This window comes from Festucalex cinctus, chromosome 19, assembly GCF_051991245.1.
Source record: "Festucalex cinctus isolate MCC-2025b chromosome 19, RoL_Fcin_1.0, whole genome shotgun sequence".
NCBI lineage: Eukaryota > Metazoa > Chordata > Actinopteri > Syngnathiformes > Syngnathidae > Festucalex > Festucalex cinctus.
In genome coordinates, this window is record NC_135429.1 from 14,347,774 (window position 1) to 14,365,880 (window position 18,107).

At 40.0% G+C, this 18,107-nt stretch overlaps 3 protein-coding genes across 11 annotated transcripts; 1 reads left to right on the forward strand and 2 right to left on the reverse strand.

The window, feature by feature from the left end:
• Window positions 1-155: 155 nt before the first annotated feature.
• On the reverse strand, window positions 156-4,014 carry LOC144007937 (sodium channel regulatory subunit beta-1-like). 3 transcript variants are annotated; one of them, XR_013280465.1, is made up of 6 exons: window positions 3,534-4,014; window positions 2,436-2,594; window positions 1,995-2,232; window positions 1,844-1,908; window positions 1,449-1,523; window positions 156-1,193 (listed from the first exon to the last, which is right to left on the reverse strand). XR_013280465.1 is itself a non-coding variant. In XM_077507926.1 (6 exons), exons 1-5 carry the CDS (start codon window positions 3,735-3,737, stop codon window positions 1,454-1,456), a joined length of 813 nt encoding a protein of 270 aa, XP_077364052.1. In that variant the 5' UTR covers window positions 3,738-4,009; the 3' UTR covers window positions 156-1,193; window positions 1,449-1,453. The 3 variants fall into 3 exon arrangements, 2 of the variants coding, with proteins under 2 accessions (XP_077364052.1, XP_077364053.1); XM_077507926.1 differs by having other exon boundaries at window positions 1,767-1,908; window positions 3,534-4,009; XM_077507927.1 differs by having other exon boundaries at window positions 1,767-1,908; window positions 2,436-2,602; window positions 2,689-3,652.
• On the forward strand, window positions 2,036-9,680 carry zbtb22a (zinc finger and BTB domain containing 22a). 4 transcript variants are annotated; one of them, XM_077507916.1, is made up of 5 exons: window positions 2,036-2,203; window positions 2,321-2,526; window positions 5,397-5,615; window positions 5,711-6,434; window positions 7,651-9,680. In XM_077507916.1, exons 2-5 carry the CDS (start codon window positions 2,521-2,523, stop codon window positions 8,694-8,696), a joined length of 1,995 nt encoding a protein of 664 aa, XP_077364042.1. In that variant the 5' UTR covers window positions 2,036-2,203; window positions 2,321-2,520; the 3' UTR covers window positions 8,697-9,680. The 4 variants fall into 4 exon arrangements, with proteins under 4 accessions (XP_077364042.1, XP_077364040.1, XP_077364039.1 ...); XM_077507914.1 differs by lacking the exon at window positions 2,036-2,203 and adding an exon at window positions 4,635-4,741 and having other exon boundaries at window positions 2,380-2,526; XM_077507913.1 differs by lacking the exons at window positions 2,036-2,203; window positions 2,321-2,526 and adding an exon at window positions 3,943-4,741.
• Window positions 9,681-10,534: 854 nt separating this feature from the next.
• mbpa (myelin basic protein a) lies at window positions 10,535-15,970 on the reverse strand. Of its 4 annotated transcripts, XM_077507819.1 has the most exons (7): window positions 15,666-15,970; window positions 15,074-15,169; window positions 14,750-14,776; window positions 14,522-14,542; window positions 13,125-13,208; window positions 12,987-13,007; window positions 10,535-11,479 (listed from the first exon to the last, which is right to left on the reverse strand). In XM_077507819.1, the coding sequence occupies exons 1-7, from the start codon at window positions 15,953-15,955 to the stop codon at window positions 11,374-11,376; spliced, it is 645 nt and encodes a 214-aa protein (XP_077363945.1). In that variant the 5' UTR covers window positions 15,956-15,970; the 3' UTR covers window positions 10,535-11,373. The 4 variants fall into 4 exon arrangements, with proteins under 4 accessions (XP_077363945.1, XP_077363946.1, XP_077363947.1 ...); XM_077507820.1 differs by lacking the exon at window positions 14,522-14,542; XM_077507821.1 differs by lacking the exon at window positions 12,987-13,007 and having other exon boundaries at window positions 15,666-15,898.
• Between the last annotated feature and the right edge of the window lie 2,137 nt (window positions 15,971-18,107).

Here is an 18,107-nt window from a genome sequence, read left to right on the forward strand (position 1 = left end):
GATTGTTGGAGTACCGTTACACCCTTATTGATTATACATTTATTTGTTTTCTCCCATACAGTTATGTGAGCACCTCTGCGTGTTGGTGGCCTTTAATAAAAACCCACCGAGCCATCCGTTTTCCATGGAAAAGGGAAACCTCTGCCCGCATTAGGTGAGTGTCACTAATCTTTTATTAATCTCCGGTTTTAAAGGTTTAACTCATGCTAATTGTTTAGAAGTTTACAGAAAGTGCACACCCTCATAGTAATATAAATTTGTCAGATGAAACTTTGTTTTGTGATAATTCACAATGAGTTTGTTAAAGAAAGAGTGGATTGTAATTTTGCTTGACAGAGATTCACAAAATATGAAAATACCTCGGGTATGTTTCACAGAGAGCACTTCAAGAAACTTGCACTAAACTCCATGCAGTTTGTTTATGACTGACTTGTATTTGTTTTGCAGACTGGAGGAGGTCCAGCACATCGATGAGGAGATCTTCAGGTGTGGTAGAGCCTTCAAGAGTGTCTTTTCCCGTTTGTTCTTCAATGAAGATGTGTCCACTGAGCTGCTTGGTGAAGCCCAAACCAACAGTGCTGGTGATGTGTTGACTGGATGACAATGACGGTCTTTCTGTAAAGTATCCTGTGCTTGTGTTTTTTTGTGGGAGCCTTCTTTCCAACCGCAAAGGATGCATTCCTCATGACTTCTTTATTCTCTCAGGGTTACAAGCTCTCCATTTTGTACCCAAAGAGGTACTGTTTTGGGGTCTGACCACCCGGTGCCCGAGAATGGAAACCCCCTTTCTTACTGAGACGCCTGAGGTTTGTCACAGCTTTATCAGTTCAAGTTAAGATTTTTTTTTTTTTTTAAATATCAAGGAGTCCTACAGGCTCCCACAGTATTGCATATTAGCTTATATAAATATATAGTACATCTACATAGTACTTTGTGTATGACTTTAAACAATGGCTCATTAACGCATAATGGGTTTCTCATACAAGTTCAGCTTTGCTTGTGTGTGTCGCAAACTATTTTTTACAGTGCTGGTACCATGCTCTCTCTCTGTGCTTCATATTTGAGGTCTTTATCAAGGAAAGAAAAAGATCAAACAGAAGACTTGAGGTGACGATGGAGTCTTTTCGCCTCCGTTAGGTGTTTTCATGCAGTCAGGGTGTATCGGAGAGAAGTTTGTGGTCCAAAATGGATGCCTGAAAATAGAAACGGAATGTGTTTTGTGCTTCGTTGTTTTCTTATTGCTAAAAAAATTATTTTCATTTGTGTTCCAATTCAAAACATAAAAAAAAAAAATCGTTCTTATTTAATTTGTTTCATCTTGAGTTTGTCAGGCATGATGGTTTGACACTAGATTTTAGCTGATGCGTGATGATGAATTTTTTTGTCAATAAGTAAGCATCCACTGGTAAACAAAGAAGTCTCAATAATTCGCATTGTTTTGAACATACCTCGGCTATTCTCCAACCTGCGCCCCTGCGCAGTTGTCCTTACTTTCTGAAGCTATTGCTAAATATTCAGCATTCCTGGAAAGAAACAGAGAAAAAAAATACATGCGTTTTGCTGCACAATATTTGCAGTACAGCATAATGTGTAAAGAAGCACAATTATGTCTTCCTTTAATCAAGTCTGTTAGCTTACTTCTGCTAATTTTCAACCAAAATAATACTAACATTTGTGGCTATTTTGAGCCTTTGTACGTTCGCCTTATCCCAGGATAAAATTGTGACATTTGCTGATTTTTCTAACCCTCAAAATAATATACATACGCGGCTTCTCTTAACGCTTCCTCCCCGGCTGCTGCTATTTTCCTGTAGCAGTATATCATCTCGATGAGGAGCCATACCTGCAGGCCGATGATGGACACGTACATCATGACTTCAGACACGATGGAGGCTGTACCTCGTGTGGCTGCGCACAGAGATGCAAGACAGATGACATCACACAAATGTCAAACAGACAACCTAATAGGCAAGCATCCCAAACGGAGATAATACCTTTTTCCACCACAGAGAGGTAGACCACTTTGCTGACAACGGTGGTGTATTCGTAGTTTTCGTACGTGAGGATGCGGTTGAAGAAGCAGCGATATGTGCCCGAGTCATTGAGGGTGACATTGAGAATATATATGGACGCGTCTTGGATGTCGTTGCTCCTCTTGCTCCCGTTCCAGTCCAGGCGGTCCATGAAGTGTTCGTTTTCAATAGTGGGTCTCATTTCTCCATATGTGTAAATCTGATGACACAGACAGATTATATTTCTAATCAATTTCTTTCCATTTTTGTCTCAAATGAGGATTTTAACGATGCGTGTGTTTTTCCAGCATGTTATCAAACCGCAAACAGAGGACAGCGCACAAAATCAACACCGCTGCAGGTCAGAGATATTGACACTCGGGCTGCATGCAGGCATGTCAACAATGACAGGTGTTCCCTCACCTGCACAAAGTCAACCTCTCCTTTGGCCTTGAAGTACCATTCAACCGTGGCGCTCGCTTTGACCTCACTCCTCCGCTTGCAGGAGATGCAGGTTAGTTTGAAGCCTTGGCCCACCACCGCCTCTGTGTCCGAGTCCGGCTCTGCGCACGCCCCATTGCACTGGTGCACTGTTTGCATATGACACCCATAGACAGCAATTCATTGCGGTCGTTGAAGGCGTTATGACAAAATATGAAGCAAGTGAGAAACTCACCAAACAATGTGCCGGTGAGGAAAAGCAGTAGTATGTGAATAGGAGTCATGTCACAGACTTGTTTGGGGCCTCAGAAAGTTCCTTAAACACGCCTAATCTACTTATTGTATGTTTTGTTTAGATATTATTGATATGAATGTTTTTATTTTAAGAATACTACGGATTTTAAGAAAGATAGTTCTTAATAAAGTGCATTCTAGCAGCTACACATGCATTGTACTGTGCAAAATATCCACCTACAGGCCACTAAGAGAATATACACAAAATATACACCTGTATACTTCTTTGGCTCAAGTCAACAGTTTCTTGCTGATTATTGCGACAAATTATTGCTGCAGACAATAATGCTGAAGTTTGCTTTCATTTACAAAAAAAAAAAAAATAGCGCGTGTAACATTCTAAATCATGTGATGACTCACAGTGTCCGGTATTTCACCTTGAGATTCTATTACCTTTTCCCTGAGGTTGTTAAAATGAGATTTGACATCATTACATCAACCTGGAAATAAATGCACTCATCTCTAATGTTGTCAAATGACAGACATTAAAGTATTTGTAAATGAGGAACATGCCACCAACTGACTCTGCATTATAATTGCAAATAATATCACTTGGCAACTAGCTGGTTGACACCAGTTAAAAATAATCTAAATATATTCCTCAAATCGAGTCACCTACTAACGTCAGTTTAAAAGTCTCCTCCGGGGCAAAATGTGACGTCGTCCTCCGCGATGGAAAACGTGGAATTTCAGATATGTAAAGAGCCCTTGCGCCTAAGAAACAATCCCCGGTCGCGCTGGCATTGCAGACGAGCCTGCACGCACACAACCAAATCCATCACCCACCAGAGGAAACAAAAAGCCAGCAGATACGTCCTTGGTGCGATCACAGTGCCTTATGCTGCGCCACAGCAGCAGCAGCTCTGCCTGAGTTGATGCTGCAGATGTACTGCGGTAAAATGACCGATGCACGTCAGTGACAGCAGCTGCTAAGATGCTTGTATTCCACCACTCATTCTTTCCATTTGACTCGATTAATTTAAAACGCATACTGTCTCATTTTTGCGCATAATTTATTCAATATCATCATAGCAATAAATTTTTGCAATTTGTAGAAACGAGGCTGGGATATTAAGGTGTACTGGCCCTTTAAGAACCTTCTGTTGGATGAGGTGACCCAATGGCTCCATCTCCTGTCATGTGTCGGGTTTATTTATTTATTTATTTATTTATTTATTTTTATGACCCAACTAAACAATTGAAAATAACCCCAACTGAGGGACACTGGACATAAAGTCTGGGTGTGTCTATGGCATGAAAAGGGCTTGAATTATAAAAAAAAAAAAAAAAAAAAGTAACTGATAGAGCGGTCGCAAAATATATTCTTGTGGGCCATCGTGGCCCCCAGGCCACTGGTTTTACACCCCCTGCTGTAATTTGTGCATGAGCATAACAAGAGACCCATTTCAATGATCATCTTTGACCAATCTCACAGTTGCAATAATAATAATCTCATCTACTAAAATGAGACTCATCTAGTCTGTCATATAGTGACCTTTTAAAAACACTTGACAACTTTGTGAATTATTTACTTTATTATTTTATATTTATTTATATTTTTACGTGAAATATATTAAATATTGTATTAAAATGTACTGTCCCTTTTAAACTTTCTCGCTGGACAAGATGACCCAATGGCTCCATCTCCTGTCAGCCCTTAAATATCGTATTATGTTGGGCTTTTTATTACCATCTAAACATTACACACCTGGTTCTCGTGGAAGAAAATTGAATAAAGAAATTTCAACGTTTCCCAATGACGTTGGAAAATGTAGTGCTCTTCGCCATTCGGTTTAGTTAGCAACAGCTGTGCACTACCGTCGTTAACACCATGCGAGCTGTGTTAACCGTTGCTTGCTTCTTTTTTTTTTTTTTTTTATGTAACAGCAATTAATGTATTTTAAACGCTATACCCTTGGCTGAGAAGTATTCTGGACATGCCAGAAGACGCGACGCATTCCAAATAAAAAGCGCAGCGGAAATATTTCGCATAGGTAAGTGAAAATAACTGCTAGCTAACTAGCGTCATATATGTCACTTGCTAGCGCCGTGCTAATTACGTTTACGTTTGACGAAGCATCTGCAGTACGCTACGGCACATGCTAGTTGATACCAAATGGGCTTGTGCTTATAGAATTATGCTTTTTAACGATGACGAACAGTGACGACCATGCTACAGTGTTTTATGTAATCTACAGTTATCACAATGTCCAAGCTGCTAAGTGTTTATTTACACTTAGACACGCCTAAGAGATGCGTTTTGAAACTTAAATGTGAATAATTTTCGACTGACGACGCAATTGAGAGGTTTATGACGCAAAAGTGAGCTGTGTAGATAAGGTGAGGTAGTAAAAACTGATGGGGAGTCCCCGTTTTACGACAGTACAGACATACGACGCTTAAGAATTTACGCAGAGATGTAACAATTGATGTGTTAACGCACAAATGTTCTATTTAGGAAGCCACTAATGCACTGTAGCGATGGTTAAGCCAGCATGCTTGTAAATAATTGTATATGGTTTATTATTGTAAATAATTGTATATGGTTTATTAAGTTAAAAGTTGCACTTTATTTCATGTGTGTCTAATGGAAGAGTAAAAAAGGAACAAATATCTGAATAACATATCACCTTGTGTTTCTCCCAATAGTATCGCCTGACTATGGATCCAAGTTCCAGCGCTTCTGCTGTTCCCACAGCTTTGACTGTGCAGGTGTGTTTCCCATCAGTACGTGCTGCTGTTCTGGACAACCTGAATCACCAGCGAGCGGAGGGTCGGCTGTGTGACCTCTCTATCCACGTGCAAGGCAAAGTGTTCAAGGCCCACCGCTGTGTGCTCGCCGCATCCTCGCCTTACTTCCATGACCAGGTAGAGGACGTTAGGACGTTATTTGCACAGGCTACGGTCCATAAATATTGTGAGATTTGCATTGTCATTGTGTAATATATTTTGTTGGTCCTTAGGTGTTATTGAAGAACGTGACGACAGTTTCCCTCCCGTCAGTCATGGACCCAGTAGCTTTTGAGAGCGTCCTAAGTTCTGCGTACACAGGCCAGCTGACCATCGTTCACGATGACATCGTCAACTACGTCACCGTAGCCAGTTTCCTCCAGATGTGGCACATCGTGGACAAATGCACCGAGATCTTAAAAAGACCCCGGCCCTCGGCAGAAGTATCCCCGCCGGATGCCTCGGCAGTTCACGCCGGCGGCGCGTCCAGGCAGCAGTCGCCGAGCAGCACTGACTGTTTGTATCTAGAGAGGGAGGGGAGAAGGAAAGAGGCCAAACCTGACGCCTTGCCTCCTTTAGCTACTTGGAGGCGACCACAGCAGTTTTCAAGGTGGGCGGGCTCACGTCCCTCTTCAGCGCAGCATTTGGCCGACTCCCAACTGGATGCCCTCCCATACGCAGGGAGCAACTACACCTGCTGCCAAGAGACATGTGACGGTAAAAGTGGCCATTTCGGCCACAGTAGTCCCAGTGCGGAGGTATTGAAGCAGAAACTCAGGTGTCAACCTCGAGGAGCTCTGCAGAGTGTTGACAGGCACAACGAAAAGGACATTGACGGTGAGGGCGATGAAACATCACAGAAGAAGAAAAATTACAAACGAGAGCTCGAGGCTGATGAAGGAATCGGAGAAGAGGCGGCGCAGAAGAAGGAAGGAGTCGTACAAACGGGACATTGTGGTAAGGTTAAGCGCACAAATAGCACATTTTCTTTTTCAAACATGCATTTTTGAAAGACAAATTCTAATATTAGAATTAAGCGTTAAGTTTGAAGTCGTCAAATCAGACTGAAAGAAAAAGTCAAGACAATGTACCATCACTTCATATTCCTTTGAATAATTAGAACATTATTATCATAGTATTATTCTTTAGTCCTTAACAGTACTTAAAAAATTGGTGGTTTATTAGTTACTGAAAAAATGAAAAGAAAGAAAGACTAGCCTTTACATAACAGCAGTGTTTTGCTTTAATATTTTTCCCTTTATTGAACCCATATTTATCCACTATTTATTTATTTATGAAACTCACTTCATTTCTATTTGATTTTGATGTCAATTTATTTATCTTTTTGTGTGCAAAAAACGGCAAGTCCAAGTCCACCCAAAAAAAAAACACTAGTCTGAAAACGGCATTCTGATTAATATTGCGTTCGTGGAATATGAATTACGCAGAAAAACCGGGAACCGGGGCAGCCATTTTGCCACTTGCTGTCGACTGAAAATGACATCACAGTTGCTCAGCGCTCAGGAAACGACCAATCACGGCTCAGCTTGCAAACGTCACATGGCCAAAGTCGGAAAACAGGTGAGTTGTCGTTGGTCGTTATGACAGCGGGGGAACTGTGATGTCATTTTAAGTCTACAGCATGTGGCAATATGGCCGCCCCCTCTACAGAGAATAATATTAATAAACAGGTGAGCTGTGATTGGTTGTCATGACAGCTGAGCAACTGTGATGTCATTTTAAGTCGACAGCATGTGGCAAAATGGCCGCCCACTTTACAGAGAATAATAATAATAATAATAATAATAATAATAATAATAATGATGATGATGATAATAATGAATAAATTAAATTTTGAAGAAGAGTTCCTACAAAAACAATAGGGACCTTGCAGTGGCTGCTCCTCAGGCCCTAAAACACAAATCATCTTAAAAATTGGATGATTTTTGCCAATATAAAAAAAACAAGTATCAGCCATCATTTTTAAGGTAGTACAGTATACAATTTTTGGCACTCCTATTTTAAAGTTTAATTTTATTTTTTATTTTTGGTAACATTTTAAATTCGTCAGCATGTGATAGCATGTCTGCCTAACAGTGCATCTGGGTTTGATTGAAGCTCTGTTGGAACATCTCTGTGTGGAATTTCTAATGTTCGTTCTTCATTTCTCCAGGAGACTTGCAGCCCATGTTAGTAGAGAATGAAGAGTCAAGACGATCCACTGTCAAGGTGAGTTTGTTGGACATACGAGATAAAGCGCAGATGTTGACCAGTGTCCCGCCTTGCCATAAAGCCGAAAGCCCGTTGGGAGAACCCTGTGCCATTTTAGCTCGAGTGCAGTGGCATGCGGGTCCCTGGTCTCAACATGAGTCCAGACCACAGGAGGGGGAGGTGGTCGGTAAAGCTCAGGCGGGTTTTCAATGCCTCTCTGAGGGCAAATTTACCTCTGAAACATACGATGAGATCGAAGACGGGACGGGTCAAGTTTCCCAGAGGCCTCTGGTGCCGGCCTCGCCCGACTTCACCATGGCTGCCTCGGAGGCAAGCTGGCCCTCCGCCAGCATGGCGCCGAGCGGCTCGTCGCTCGCCCTCTCCTCCGCTCGGCATTTGCCCCCCTCTTCCGCCAATCTGCCGCCATCGCCGTCCCCCCCGACCCCGTCCTCATCCTCCTCGGTGACCATGGCCGGCGCCCCCTACTCGGGCAAGGTCCACTTCTGCCACTGCGGCAAGGCCTTCACGCTGAAGAGCATGCGCGACCGCCACGTGAAGATGCAGCACCTCAACCTGCGGCCGTTCGGCTGCCCCGTCTGCGCCAAATCCTTCAAGATGAAGCATCACCTCACCAAGCACCTGAAGACCCACGGGGGGCTGCGGCCTTACGAGTGCGGCGTGTGCGGGAAGAAGGTCATCTGGAGGGACAGCTTCCTGAGGCATCAGGCCAGGTGCGAGAGGATCGCCTCCTGCGATGACCCGAGCTCAGCTCGGGCCGACGTGGACGACGGATACGGTTACGCTTTTGATGGCGGGGACGCCTTCCTGTCAATGGGCGGACAAGTGAAAGTGGAGGAGGTGGATTTCCAAGGGGAAATGGAGGATGGCATGAGCGGGTTGCTGGGAAGCGTGTCTGGGATTGTGGACGAGCTCCGAACTCAACATTTGGACACTGGCGGGCATGTTTACAAAGAGGAGGCGGGAGAGAGCTTTGGTGAAACGAAGTAGTATTAAACTATATAAAAGACATAAAAAGGAAAATTCCTGGTTGATTTTACATGGATTGACCCATAAGCACAACTCATTAGCAGCGATTTTGAAGCAGCTTTTGGGCACTGTCGTTATTGTTCTGGTCCTTCATTGTTTTAAAGGGGAAGTCGCCCCCCCCCCAAAAAAAAAAAATAAAATAAATCCATGACAATATGTTCTATGCAGCCCCACTAGTCTAAATACAGTATTCTGGTTAATATTGCTTTAGTGGAATAAGAGTTAAGCAGCAAAATCCAGCTGTTTTTATCACTATCAGAAGGCGGCCATTTTGCCACTTGCTCTTCAGTGAAAATGACATCACAGTTGCTAAGGTCTCATCACAGCTCAGCTTCAGAAAACAGGTGAGCTTAGTTGTTGCCTGAGCAACTGCGACATCATCTTCACTTGACAGCAAGTGGCAAAATGCCCCCCACCCCCCGAGATGGATAAAAATGGCTAGATTTTGCTGCATAACTCGTATTGACAAATGTAATTTTAATCAGAATATCATGTTTAGACTTAGGTCACATGTAACATTATTGTAAAGAAATATTTAAGGTTGACTTCCCCTTTAAACGTGTATTTGCACACAGATTATTTGCCTTCCACTTACATTGGAACACAAAAATAGACAAATGTGATACAACACAAATAGAACATGTTTTCTGTCCTATACTGTATTGCACAATGTGAAGGAAAACTGTAGTGTTTTGTTTATTAAAATGTACTTATTGAAGATGGTGATTGTTAACCATTATTTACACGCATGAAGCATTCATTAAAATTTTCATTCAATGGACACTTCATTAGTTACACCTTGTAGTACTGTAGTGGCCTCTCATTAGATTGTGCCTAATGTTGTGGCCATTCAGTGTACGAAAGTGCTCATTATCGTTACAGTATTTTTTTGTTCCTTGTATAGTTATTCTTTACTGTGCCTTTGTATTAAAATTGTAAATGTAAGATTTTGTGGGTGAATGTGTGTCTTTTGATACTACTTGGTTGACCTTGATGACCATCATGACGCTGTATGTTATCGACAGGCAGTGTGTTCGTATAATATATGCTGAGTTAATCCAGGCGTACTGAGTTCAAGTACATTATTATTTGCTGAATTATCATTTGGACAGTTTGTCAAGGGGTGACTAGAAAATATATATATATATATATATATATATATATATATATATATATATATATATTACATTTGTGTTGAGTTATTAAAAACGTAAATATGGCAACATTTTTCAGTATTTTGAGAATGCAGAAAAGTGAATTTTTGTCATAAGTAAAATAATAATTAGTCTATTTTAATTTATAAAAATATAAGAGTAATGATGTAATTAAATGGATTTTAAAGCTTTTGTTATTCCCCCCCCCCCCTGCTTCAGTTCAGTCGACATTATGTACAGTGCGGTAAAAAAAAATGTATTTGGCCAAAATCCAATAGGAAGTCCATGGGAAATTGCCCAAACACTTTTTTTTTTTTTTTTTTTTCCCCCCCACTGTATATTGCAGATGTAGCCAATCTCAAATCCTTAGTGAGCAGTTATGTCATTCTTCGCAGAGGATAAAGAACAATGAGTAATCTCTTTGCATATGTTGCTCATCCATTTGTGTTTGAATATCCGTTGTTTAAAGGGTTGCAACACTGCAACGCCTCTGCCATTCGTAGCCCCTCAATAGTTTCCCTTTATGTGTTAGCATTAAGCGAGCAGACTTTGAGGCAAAGTTGTGTGCTTTTATTGTGAAGTGAGTTCGTTCATAGCTACAGATTTGAACGTGCAGTAATACTAAAATTAGAGTATTGCGATAAACAGAGTTGTAAGACTTAAGATTTAATGTAATAATGACATTTAATATATATAAGCAAAAAGAAAAATTAAATTGTTTATATTTCAGTTAAGCTGCATGCTCATAAATGACAAAATGAAAAAAGGGTTAATTTCTAAAAGTGTAACACAAACGCGCACCCTTTTCTTTGGCGTTGACTTATTAAAATAAGCACATAGAACATCTAGAAGTGATAATATTCACAAGAAAGACTTAAGTCAACACATTACGTCCTTACTGATCACAAAACTCAAAACATGTTTTTGTCTACCTAAAACCCTTCAGCCACTTGCAAACGGACCATCGGCTCAACAAACCTCTTTCTGTTTCCCGCAAACCACACAAAACGTTACGTCATCAAATAGAATGAACTAACAGTTTGCATACCACCAACTCATTTGTGGGGCCTGTGATTAGTGTGCAACAGTGCAATTAAAAAGGGCATGTTCGCTAGATCTATTTACTTCTGACATGTACTGTACATGATTAATCATTGAGGCGTAACAGTTACATTTTAACAAGAAACTCTTTTTGTGTGTTTTGTGAGGCACTCTTACAAGAAAAACAAGCCTGACAACACAAGACAGATATAGAAAAACCATCAACAAACATTTGCACCATCAGACGATGATAATCAACAGGGACATTTTTACAGTCATATATCTACTCGAAGCTTGACCAGACGTGAACAGCTAAATAAGGACTTGGACGAGACCGTCTCCATCCACGGAGAGTGGATACAGAATTCCAGTGTTAGTGTGTTAACACACAATGGTTGTTTGGTTGTGAGTCTGCCGCGCGTCCCGATGTGTTGCTCCCCCCGTCATGTTTGTTGCTCCATCTGCTTTGACTTGTTGCTTTGGGCCTTAGAGGAGAGCTCAGAAGATGGTGCTCCAGCGTTTGGGGGGTGGACGGGACTTGGTGTCTCCCTGGGGACAAGAAGGTGTCAAATTGGACTTAATATAACCAAAGATTTGTTGCTAAGAAAGAAACAACTATGGGTGATTTTAAAGACCCTGTAAAGTGAATTTATGTGAAGAGAAGAGTTGAAGACATGAAAAGAGTGAGAACTACACTGTATCAAATAACGTCAGCTAGCTAGCTAGATGCTACCGTTTATAAAAACGGCCAAGTTGCCTCTCACCCTTTTAGCTTGCTAACTAGCTTTCTCGCTAGCTTGGAAGCTAACTGGCGCCTAGCGCCTCTCGGTTTGACTTTTAATGATTTTGAAGCCAACAGTATGTTTTTTTTAAGCATTCAGATTTGACAGGTGTGTTAACGCTCTTTTCTGTGGCATGTCAATTTTCGAAGATTTATTTTCACTTTACAGGGACTTAACTGGAATTTCCAGTAAAACACATGCTGAGAGCCATGGAATTTAATGTGATTGTCATAATTGTTCACATTTAGTGGGATTCATCCAAATGGAGCAAAAGAAGTAGGTGATATTATACATTAGAGCAGGGGTGTCCAAACTTTTTCATTTGAGGGCCACACACAGAAAATCAGAAGGATGCAAGGGCCACATAATGTTATGAAGAGAAATTGTGTTTAGTCCTAAAAATTGTACAAATAATTTATTTGTGCTTTTGCATATTTAGAAAAATGCTACAGTATATGAACCAATTTATTTGTAATATAACAATAGGGTTATTATAGTTTTGGAATTTTTCATTTTATTTTTTATTTTTATTTTTTTATTTTTTTATTTTTTTTTTTAGTTAGTTTTAATTGGTTTTCAGGGTGGTTCTGTTAGTTTTTATTAGTTTTAGTTCTTTAATAAATGCTTAGTTTTAGTTTAGTTAGTTTCAGTATTAGTTTTAGTTTTTTTATGTGTAGTATTGTGCGCAATATTTAAAAAAAACACCATGGGCGCAACGTCATTATTCCGGTTTATATAAAAATAAATCTACTAAAAATCACATTTAAAATCATTCCCAAAGGCTCATGCATTAAATTAATTACCAAATACTAAAACGAGGGACATTTTTGCTATAATTATAGTTTTATTTTAGTTAGTTTTGTAAACATAAAATGTAATTTCAGTTAGTTTTCGTTTTTTAAAAGCATCTTCGTTTTTATTTTATTTCGTGAACGCAATTTTTTATTTAATTTTAGTTTTTTCGTTAGTTTTAGCCAACTAAAATAACCTTTAATAGCAACTGTTTTTTTTGACACCCTCCCTTCTTACTTTGACCATCTCCAAACATTTTTGTTTTTATTTTATTTGAACTGAGTCAAATGCCATTTTTAGCATATGTCGCGGGCCACTAAAAAATGGACGGCGGGCCGCAAATGGCCCCTGGGCCGTAGTTTGGACACCCCTGCATTAGAATGTTTGATTCATGAATGTGTTAAAAAAATATATATATGATGACATGATGCTGTGACTCGTCAGCCTAAATGAGGGATCGTATTTAGCTATCTGCTACTCACTGATTTCGGATGAGAGCGTCACTGGTGTAAAAACAGATTGAAAAAGCTTTAATGGGGTTCTCCACTTGTAAAGATATCATTATTGAATGTAGACAGGAGATTAAAAAGGAGGATTGTCGGAGGTTGAGTGTCGCTCACCAGGTTGAAGAGTCTGGACAATGTGCTTTGCTCCCTGCGTCGTCTGACCGGTGACTTTGTGCTCTCTGCACGCGGCGACGACGCCTAGAAAAACATGCCGTGTAAGCTCACCTACAACCAGCTTTCACCTAATTCCTCCACAAAAAAAATTGGATTTTTTTCCGGAGTGTGCTGAAACTGTCTATACATTAATGTATGTGACATGTTTCCAATCGCAACTCAGTTGGCCCTTCAGGACTCACTGTGAGGAAATAAAACCACGTGAGAAAAGTGGATGGTGAAAAATGTATGATGAAACGACAGCAACCTACAAAAAAGAAAATGAATGACAAGTGGAGGGTGTCTGCCTGACGCGACTGAAGTGAAGGGAGTCAGTCAGTGTCACATCACAAGTACAAGCAAACATCTGACACGTGAGAAAATACAAAGAGGATGCAGATGGATGGATGAGTCCTCTAAAGTGATAGAGAGATGATGTGAGTTTATAGAGAAGATGACAAGATGTAGGCCAGCCCACCCTAAAAGAAAAATGTTTACCGGATGTGACGCATAACGACTTGAATGGTGTCAAAGTCACCCAAAAGCAGAGCGTCGCTCTGAGTTGGAAGCAAACAAGGGGAAATCGGAATTGCAGATTGGAACACAACCACAAATAAGGCAAAACTTTGTTAGTATAACTGATGAGTCAATGAAAATAGAGTTCGTGCTGGAAATCACATCTCAAAAAGTTGCATTATTTTAATAAGACCTAAGGGGAATTTATTTTTAGAGTGGGTTTGTTAGTTTTTTGTGTTTTTTTTTTTTTTTTTAAATGCTTCATTTTAGTTATTAGTTTTAGTATTAGTTTTTATGAGCATTTGTTGTGTAAGATTAAAAAAGGTCATAAATGCAATGAGTTTTTATGTTCTTAATATCATTATAAAGTTAATTTTAAAAACGTAAATTGTATTTTCAATTTATGTTGAAAATAAAACACTTGTCTTTATTTTATGCTGTTCGCAAAAGCATTTTTTCATTTTGTACAGTGTAATCATTTGTCTATATTATACTGCCCCCTGGTTGCCAAAAACCAGACACATACAGAAGGAGCAGCACAATGTCTACTGAACTGAAGCAAAAAATGTGGCAAAAACAATTGAATTTCTTTCCATTCTATTTAATTGTCATTACTTCTTTTTTTTCTAACAATATTTTAGAGTAATATTTTTCTTCTTTTTGAGATGTGGTCAAGTCAACAATATATGAAGTCGTCAGGAGGAAAGCAGTTTATTGGCCAAAAGAGAATGGATGTTAGCAAGATTGTGCAAACAAAGCATGCATTTTAAAAACATAAACGTTGCAGTCGCACGCGCACGCAAACAAAAGTTAATTTCAAAAAGTGACTTTGTTTGACATACCAAGCCAAAGACTTCCCTCCACTGCAAAAAGAAAACAGTATTTATAAGGAGATAACTATTTGTGACAAGTTCCTCTCCGATATTGGTAATGATGCCCCCCATTTACTTGAATTAGTTTTAAAACAAAAGCATGCAGCACGTCCCTCTTTTTGGTGCCCTGAAAATGTAAAGCTAACAAATGCTGTCAATCAAAGACGATTAATTAAACACAACAAATATTTGACTTACCTTTGATTTGGGGCGAGGCGAGGAAACCTGAGGAGACCAGAAAGAAGAGAGTTAACTGATCAATGCTTTGACAATTTATTGAGAGGATTTAAATAGAGTAAACCTTTATTTTACATGAATTACAATTATGGTGTTCCTCAGGGATGTATTGTTTGCCCATTAAGATTTCTCTTAGAATTCTCACTTTATACTGTTGGCATATTATTTTACATCATGACCAACTAGCTTTTTAAAATTATTTTATTTACAGGATAATGTTTTTGTTTTTTTTTGTTTGTTTTTTTGCATCATGTGCATTTTATCTCTTATAATAAATAAACATACAATGTTGCGGAAGAACTGGACCACAGCATTTTCATTGGTCCTGCGGCGGGCAGAGGACTGCTGGGGCGATGCGGCCAGGTGACCCCGGAATGACCCCTATACGAAGGACAACAATTAACATGCATGATAAAGAGCAAGAACCTTTATGCAGAACATCCAAACATAACATGGCAATATGAGAGAGAACTATATTTGACTATACGGTTAATGAAATGTCAGGCAAATAGTTGTATCAAAATTTTGCCGATTTGCGACAGTGTTAAATCCTATTTTCATTTTATAGCAGCAAAGGGCACACTTTTAGAAACTCCTAACAGTATGAGAGAACTACAATAATAAAAATATGTTAAATTATTTCTTAAAACTCAGTTCTTGATGATGCATTAAAAGTTTTTCACAAAAAAAAATAAAAATAAATCAAGTCATATTCTTAAGATTAAAAGACAAAAAAAAGTTTTAAAAATATAAATATTTAGTGTTTTATTTATTATTCCCACTATGATGTTCAGTCTTTTAAAATAAAGTTCAAATTACAGTTTAAATGACAGGGGGGGGGGGGGGGGGGGGGGGGGGGAAACGCGTCGCTGCCCACCTTGCTCCTTTTCTTTTTGTCCCCTCCAAAGATCTTGCTAAAAGAATCCATGAGTCCCGGGTTCTTCTTCTTCCTGCCAAGTCCTGAGGCGCTCGCCGTAGCCATGCAAATTGCGCTGAGCCCGGGTGGGGTTCGTCCTCTTCAAACCTCTCGCTAAACCTCTGTAAGGTCCAAAGGCGACGGCGGCGCGCTGCTTGTTTGTTTGCTGCTCTTCGGATGCTCTTGAAGGTGTTGCCCGGCCAGCCCAGTTGCACCATGGGACATTGGCCGTCGGGGAGGGTGAGGTCCATCGTTGGCGTGGGTCCAAGCATTCTTTGGTGCAACAGTGGCTGTGTCAGTCGCTGCCGCCCTCCGTATGGGTCGAGCTATTGTTCCTCTTCCATCTGCCTGAGGTCGTCCTCGGGGGTCAACAAGGAATATCGAATCGGCCTCACTCGTCTTAATCGTCAACTGGGCTGGGTTTGCGTTAGAAGAGTGACTATTTTGGAGATAGTACAATGTTTTAGCCTGATGTCAGTTATTGTATACATACGTACAGTATATACTGTATACGCACAGAACCATATGATTCCTCCAGTCCCACCCAATCAGTCATCTGCCGGTTGTAATGGTATAACACTCTTGTTGGGTCAAACATAACCCAAATTGGGTCAAAAATTGAAAGACCCAACTTTTGGAGTTAACCTGTTTTTAGCTTGCTTTGTGGGTTATTCGTTTGACCCAACTTTTTTGGGTTAATTGAATAACCCAACTGAATTTAGTCGAAAATGAATCGACTCACCTTTTTGAGTTATTTTAATCCAAACCGTTGGGTCAAACGAATAACCCACAAAGCAACACATGTTGCTTTGTGGGTTATTCGTTTGACACAACTTTTTGGGTTAATTGAATAACCTAACTCGATTTGGTCAAAAATGAACCGACCCAACTTTTTGAATTATTTCATCCAAAACGTGTGAAATTAAGTAATAACCAACAAAGCAACACTATTTGTTGTGTTTTGTGGGTTATTCATTTGACCCAAGTCACCCAACCTTTTTGGGTTAATTGAATAACCCAACTCAATTTGGTCAAAAATGAACCGACCCAACTTTTGAATTATTTCATCCAAAATGTGTGAAATTAAATAATTACCAACAAAGCAACATAATTTGTTGTGTTGTTTGGTGGGTTATTCATTTGATCAACGTTTTTGGGGTTAATTGACTCAACTGGATTTGGTCAAAAATGAACCGACCCACCTTTTTGAGTTACTTTAATCCAAAACGTTGGGTCAAATTAAATAATAACCAAGAAAGCAACGCAACTTGTTGTGTTGTTTTGTGGGTTATTCGTTTGACCCAACTTTTTGGGTTAATTGAATACCCCAACTGGATTTGGCCAAAAATGAACCGACCCAACTTTTTGAATTATTTCATCCAAAACGTGTGAAATTAATAACCCACAACGCAACCCACTTTGTCCCAACTTTTTGGGTTAATTGAATAACCCCCCAAAAAAGTTGGTTTGGCCCCCTTTTGGGGTTATTTTTAACCCAACTGTTTTTAGAGTGTATGATAAGGACATACAAATACATAAATGTTTTGTTTTCTAAAACTCAAGCCGTTTGTTTTGGTGCTGTTGGTTTGCAAGTCCTTTGGCTATAGCAGCGGGCAGACAAAGCCGGTTCTGTTGCGGCCCGGAGTTGCACCCAAAGAGCATCAGAATATTAATCTTTCAGAACAGATGACTTTTTGTTTTGTTTTTATGAGGCCTCTTTGGGAAACGTCTCTTTGAGTTAAGATACATGAATGTGGCGGCGGATAAATATTACACGCGCACATGCGCAGCTGGGGTGGGCAATTATTATTTTGTACACAATGTATATTTTATTTGTTTCGATAATATTGATAACTTAAGTGCCTTGTGTGTTTGCTTGTATTAAATTGATTTAAAAAAAATGAGGATCTTGTAAAGTAATCACACATTGCAATCGCAAAATGACGAAAAATTGCAATTAGAGAAATTCACTTCAAGTATAGATGGCTGCTGGGTTTCCAATCCAAACAGTGAAAACGGGGTTAGCCATGTTAGTTCACTCATGTCACACAGTACACAGCACTCCTTGTATTTGTCCCACTGTTCTGACAGAGGCAGGGCACAGGAATGCTCGGAGTGGGTTGACCACATACTGCTCGTGTATACAACAGAGACGCGGATTTGTTCCCGGGGCGGGAAGGTGGAGGAGGAGCAGCGTCGGGTATGGGGTGGTAGGGGGGGACAATGGTGCCCTTGCAAGAGAGCTGTAGGACATACACATGGCAGATATCTTTGATTCCCAGTAGGAATGTGGATCTCCACCGAAACACCCACCCGGGCAGGCAGCTGAATATCTGACACTGGGGAGGGAGAAAAGAATTCCTTCTTGTTCCTACAGAATACAAAAACACGGGGACACTTTTA

Excerpts from the sequence above, each read along its gene's own strand:
- zbtb22a (XM_077507916.1), top strand. Across the intron at positions 5,616-5,710 it reads CGCCTTACTTCCATGACCAG|GTGTTATTGAAGAACGTGAC; the intron begins GTAGAGGACGTT and ends GTTGGTCCTTAG. Across the intron at positions 6,435-7,650 it reads CGTACAAACGGGACATTGTG|GAGACTTGCAGCCCATGTTA; the intron begins GTAAGGTTAAGC and ends TCATTTCTCCAG.
- LOC144007937 (XM_077507926.1), bottom strand. The coding sequence starts at position 3,737 with ATGCGTTTTAAATTAATCGAGTCAAATGGAAAGAATGAGTGGTGGAAT. Across the intron at positions 2,233-2,435 it reads GAGAGGTTGACTTTGTGCAG|ATTTACACATATGGAGAAAT; the intron begins GTGAGGGAACAC and ends CTGTGTCATCAG. Across the intron at positions 1,524-1,766 it reads GAAGCGTTAAGAGAAGCCGC|GAATGCTGAATATTTAGCAA; the intron begins GTATGTATATTA and ends GTTTCTTTCCAG.
- mbpa (XM_077507819.1), bottom strand. The coding sequence starts at position 15,955 with ATGGACCTCACCCTCCCCGACGGCCAATGTCCCATGGTGCAACTGGGC. Across the intron at positions 14,543-14,749 it reads CGCCTCGCCCCAAATCAAAG|TGGAGGGAAGTCTTTGGCTT; the intron begins GTAAGTCAAATA and ends TTCTTTTTGCAG. Across the intron at positions 13,008-13,124 it reads TGTCCAGACTCTTCAACCTG|TGACGCTCTCATCCGAAATC; the intron begins GTGAGCGACACT and ends TTTTTACACCAG.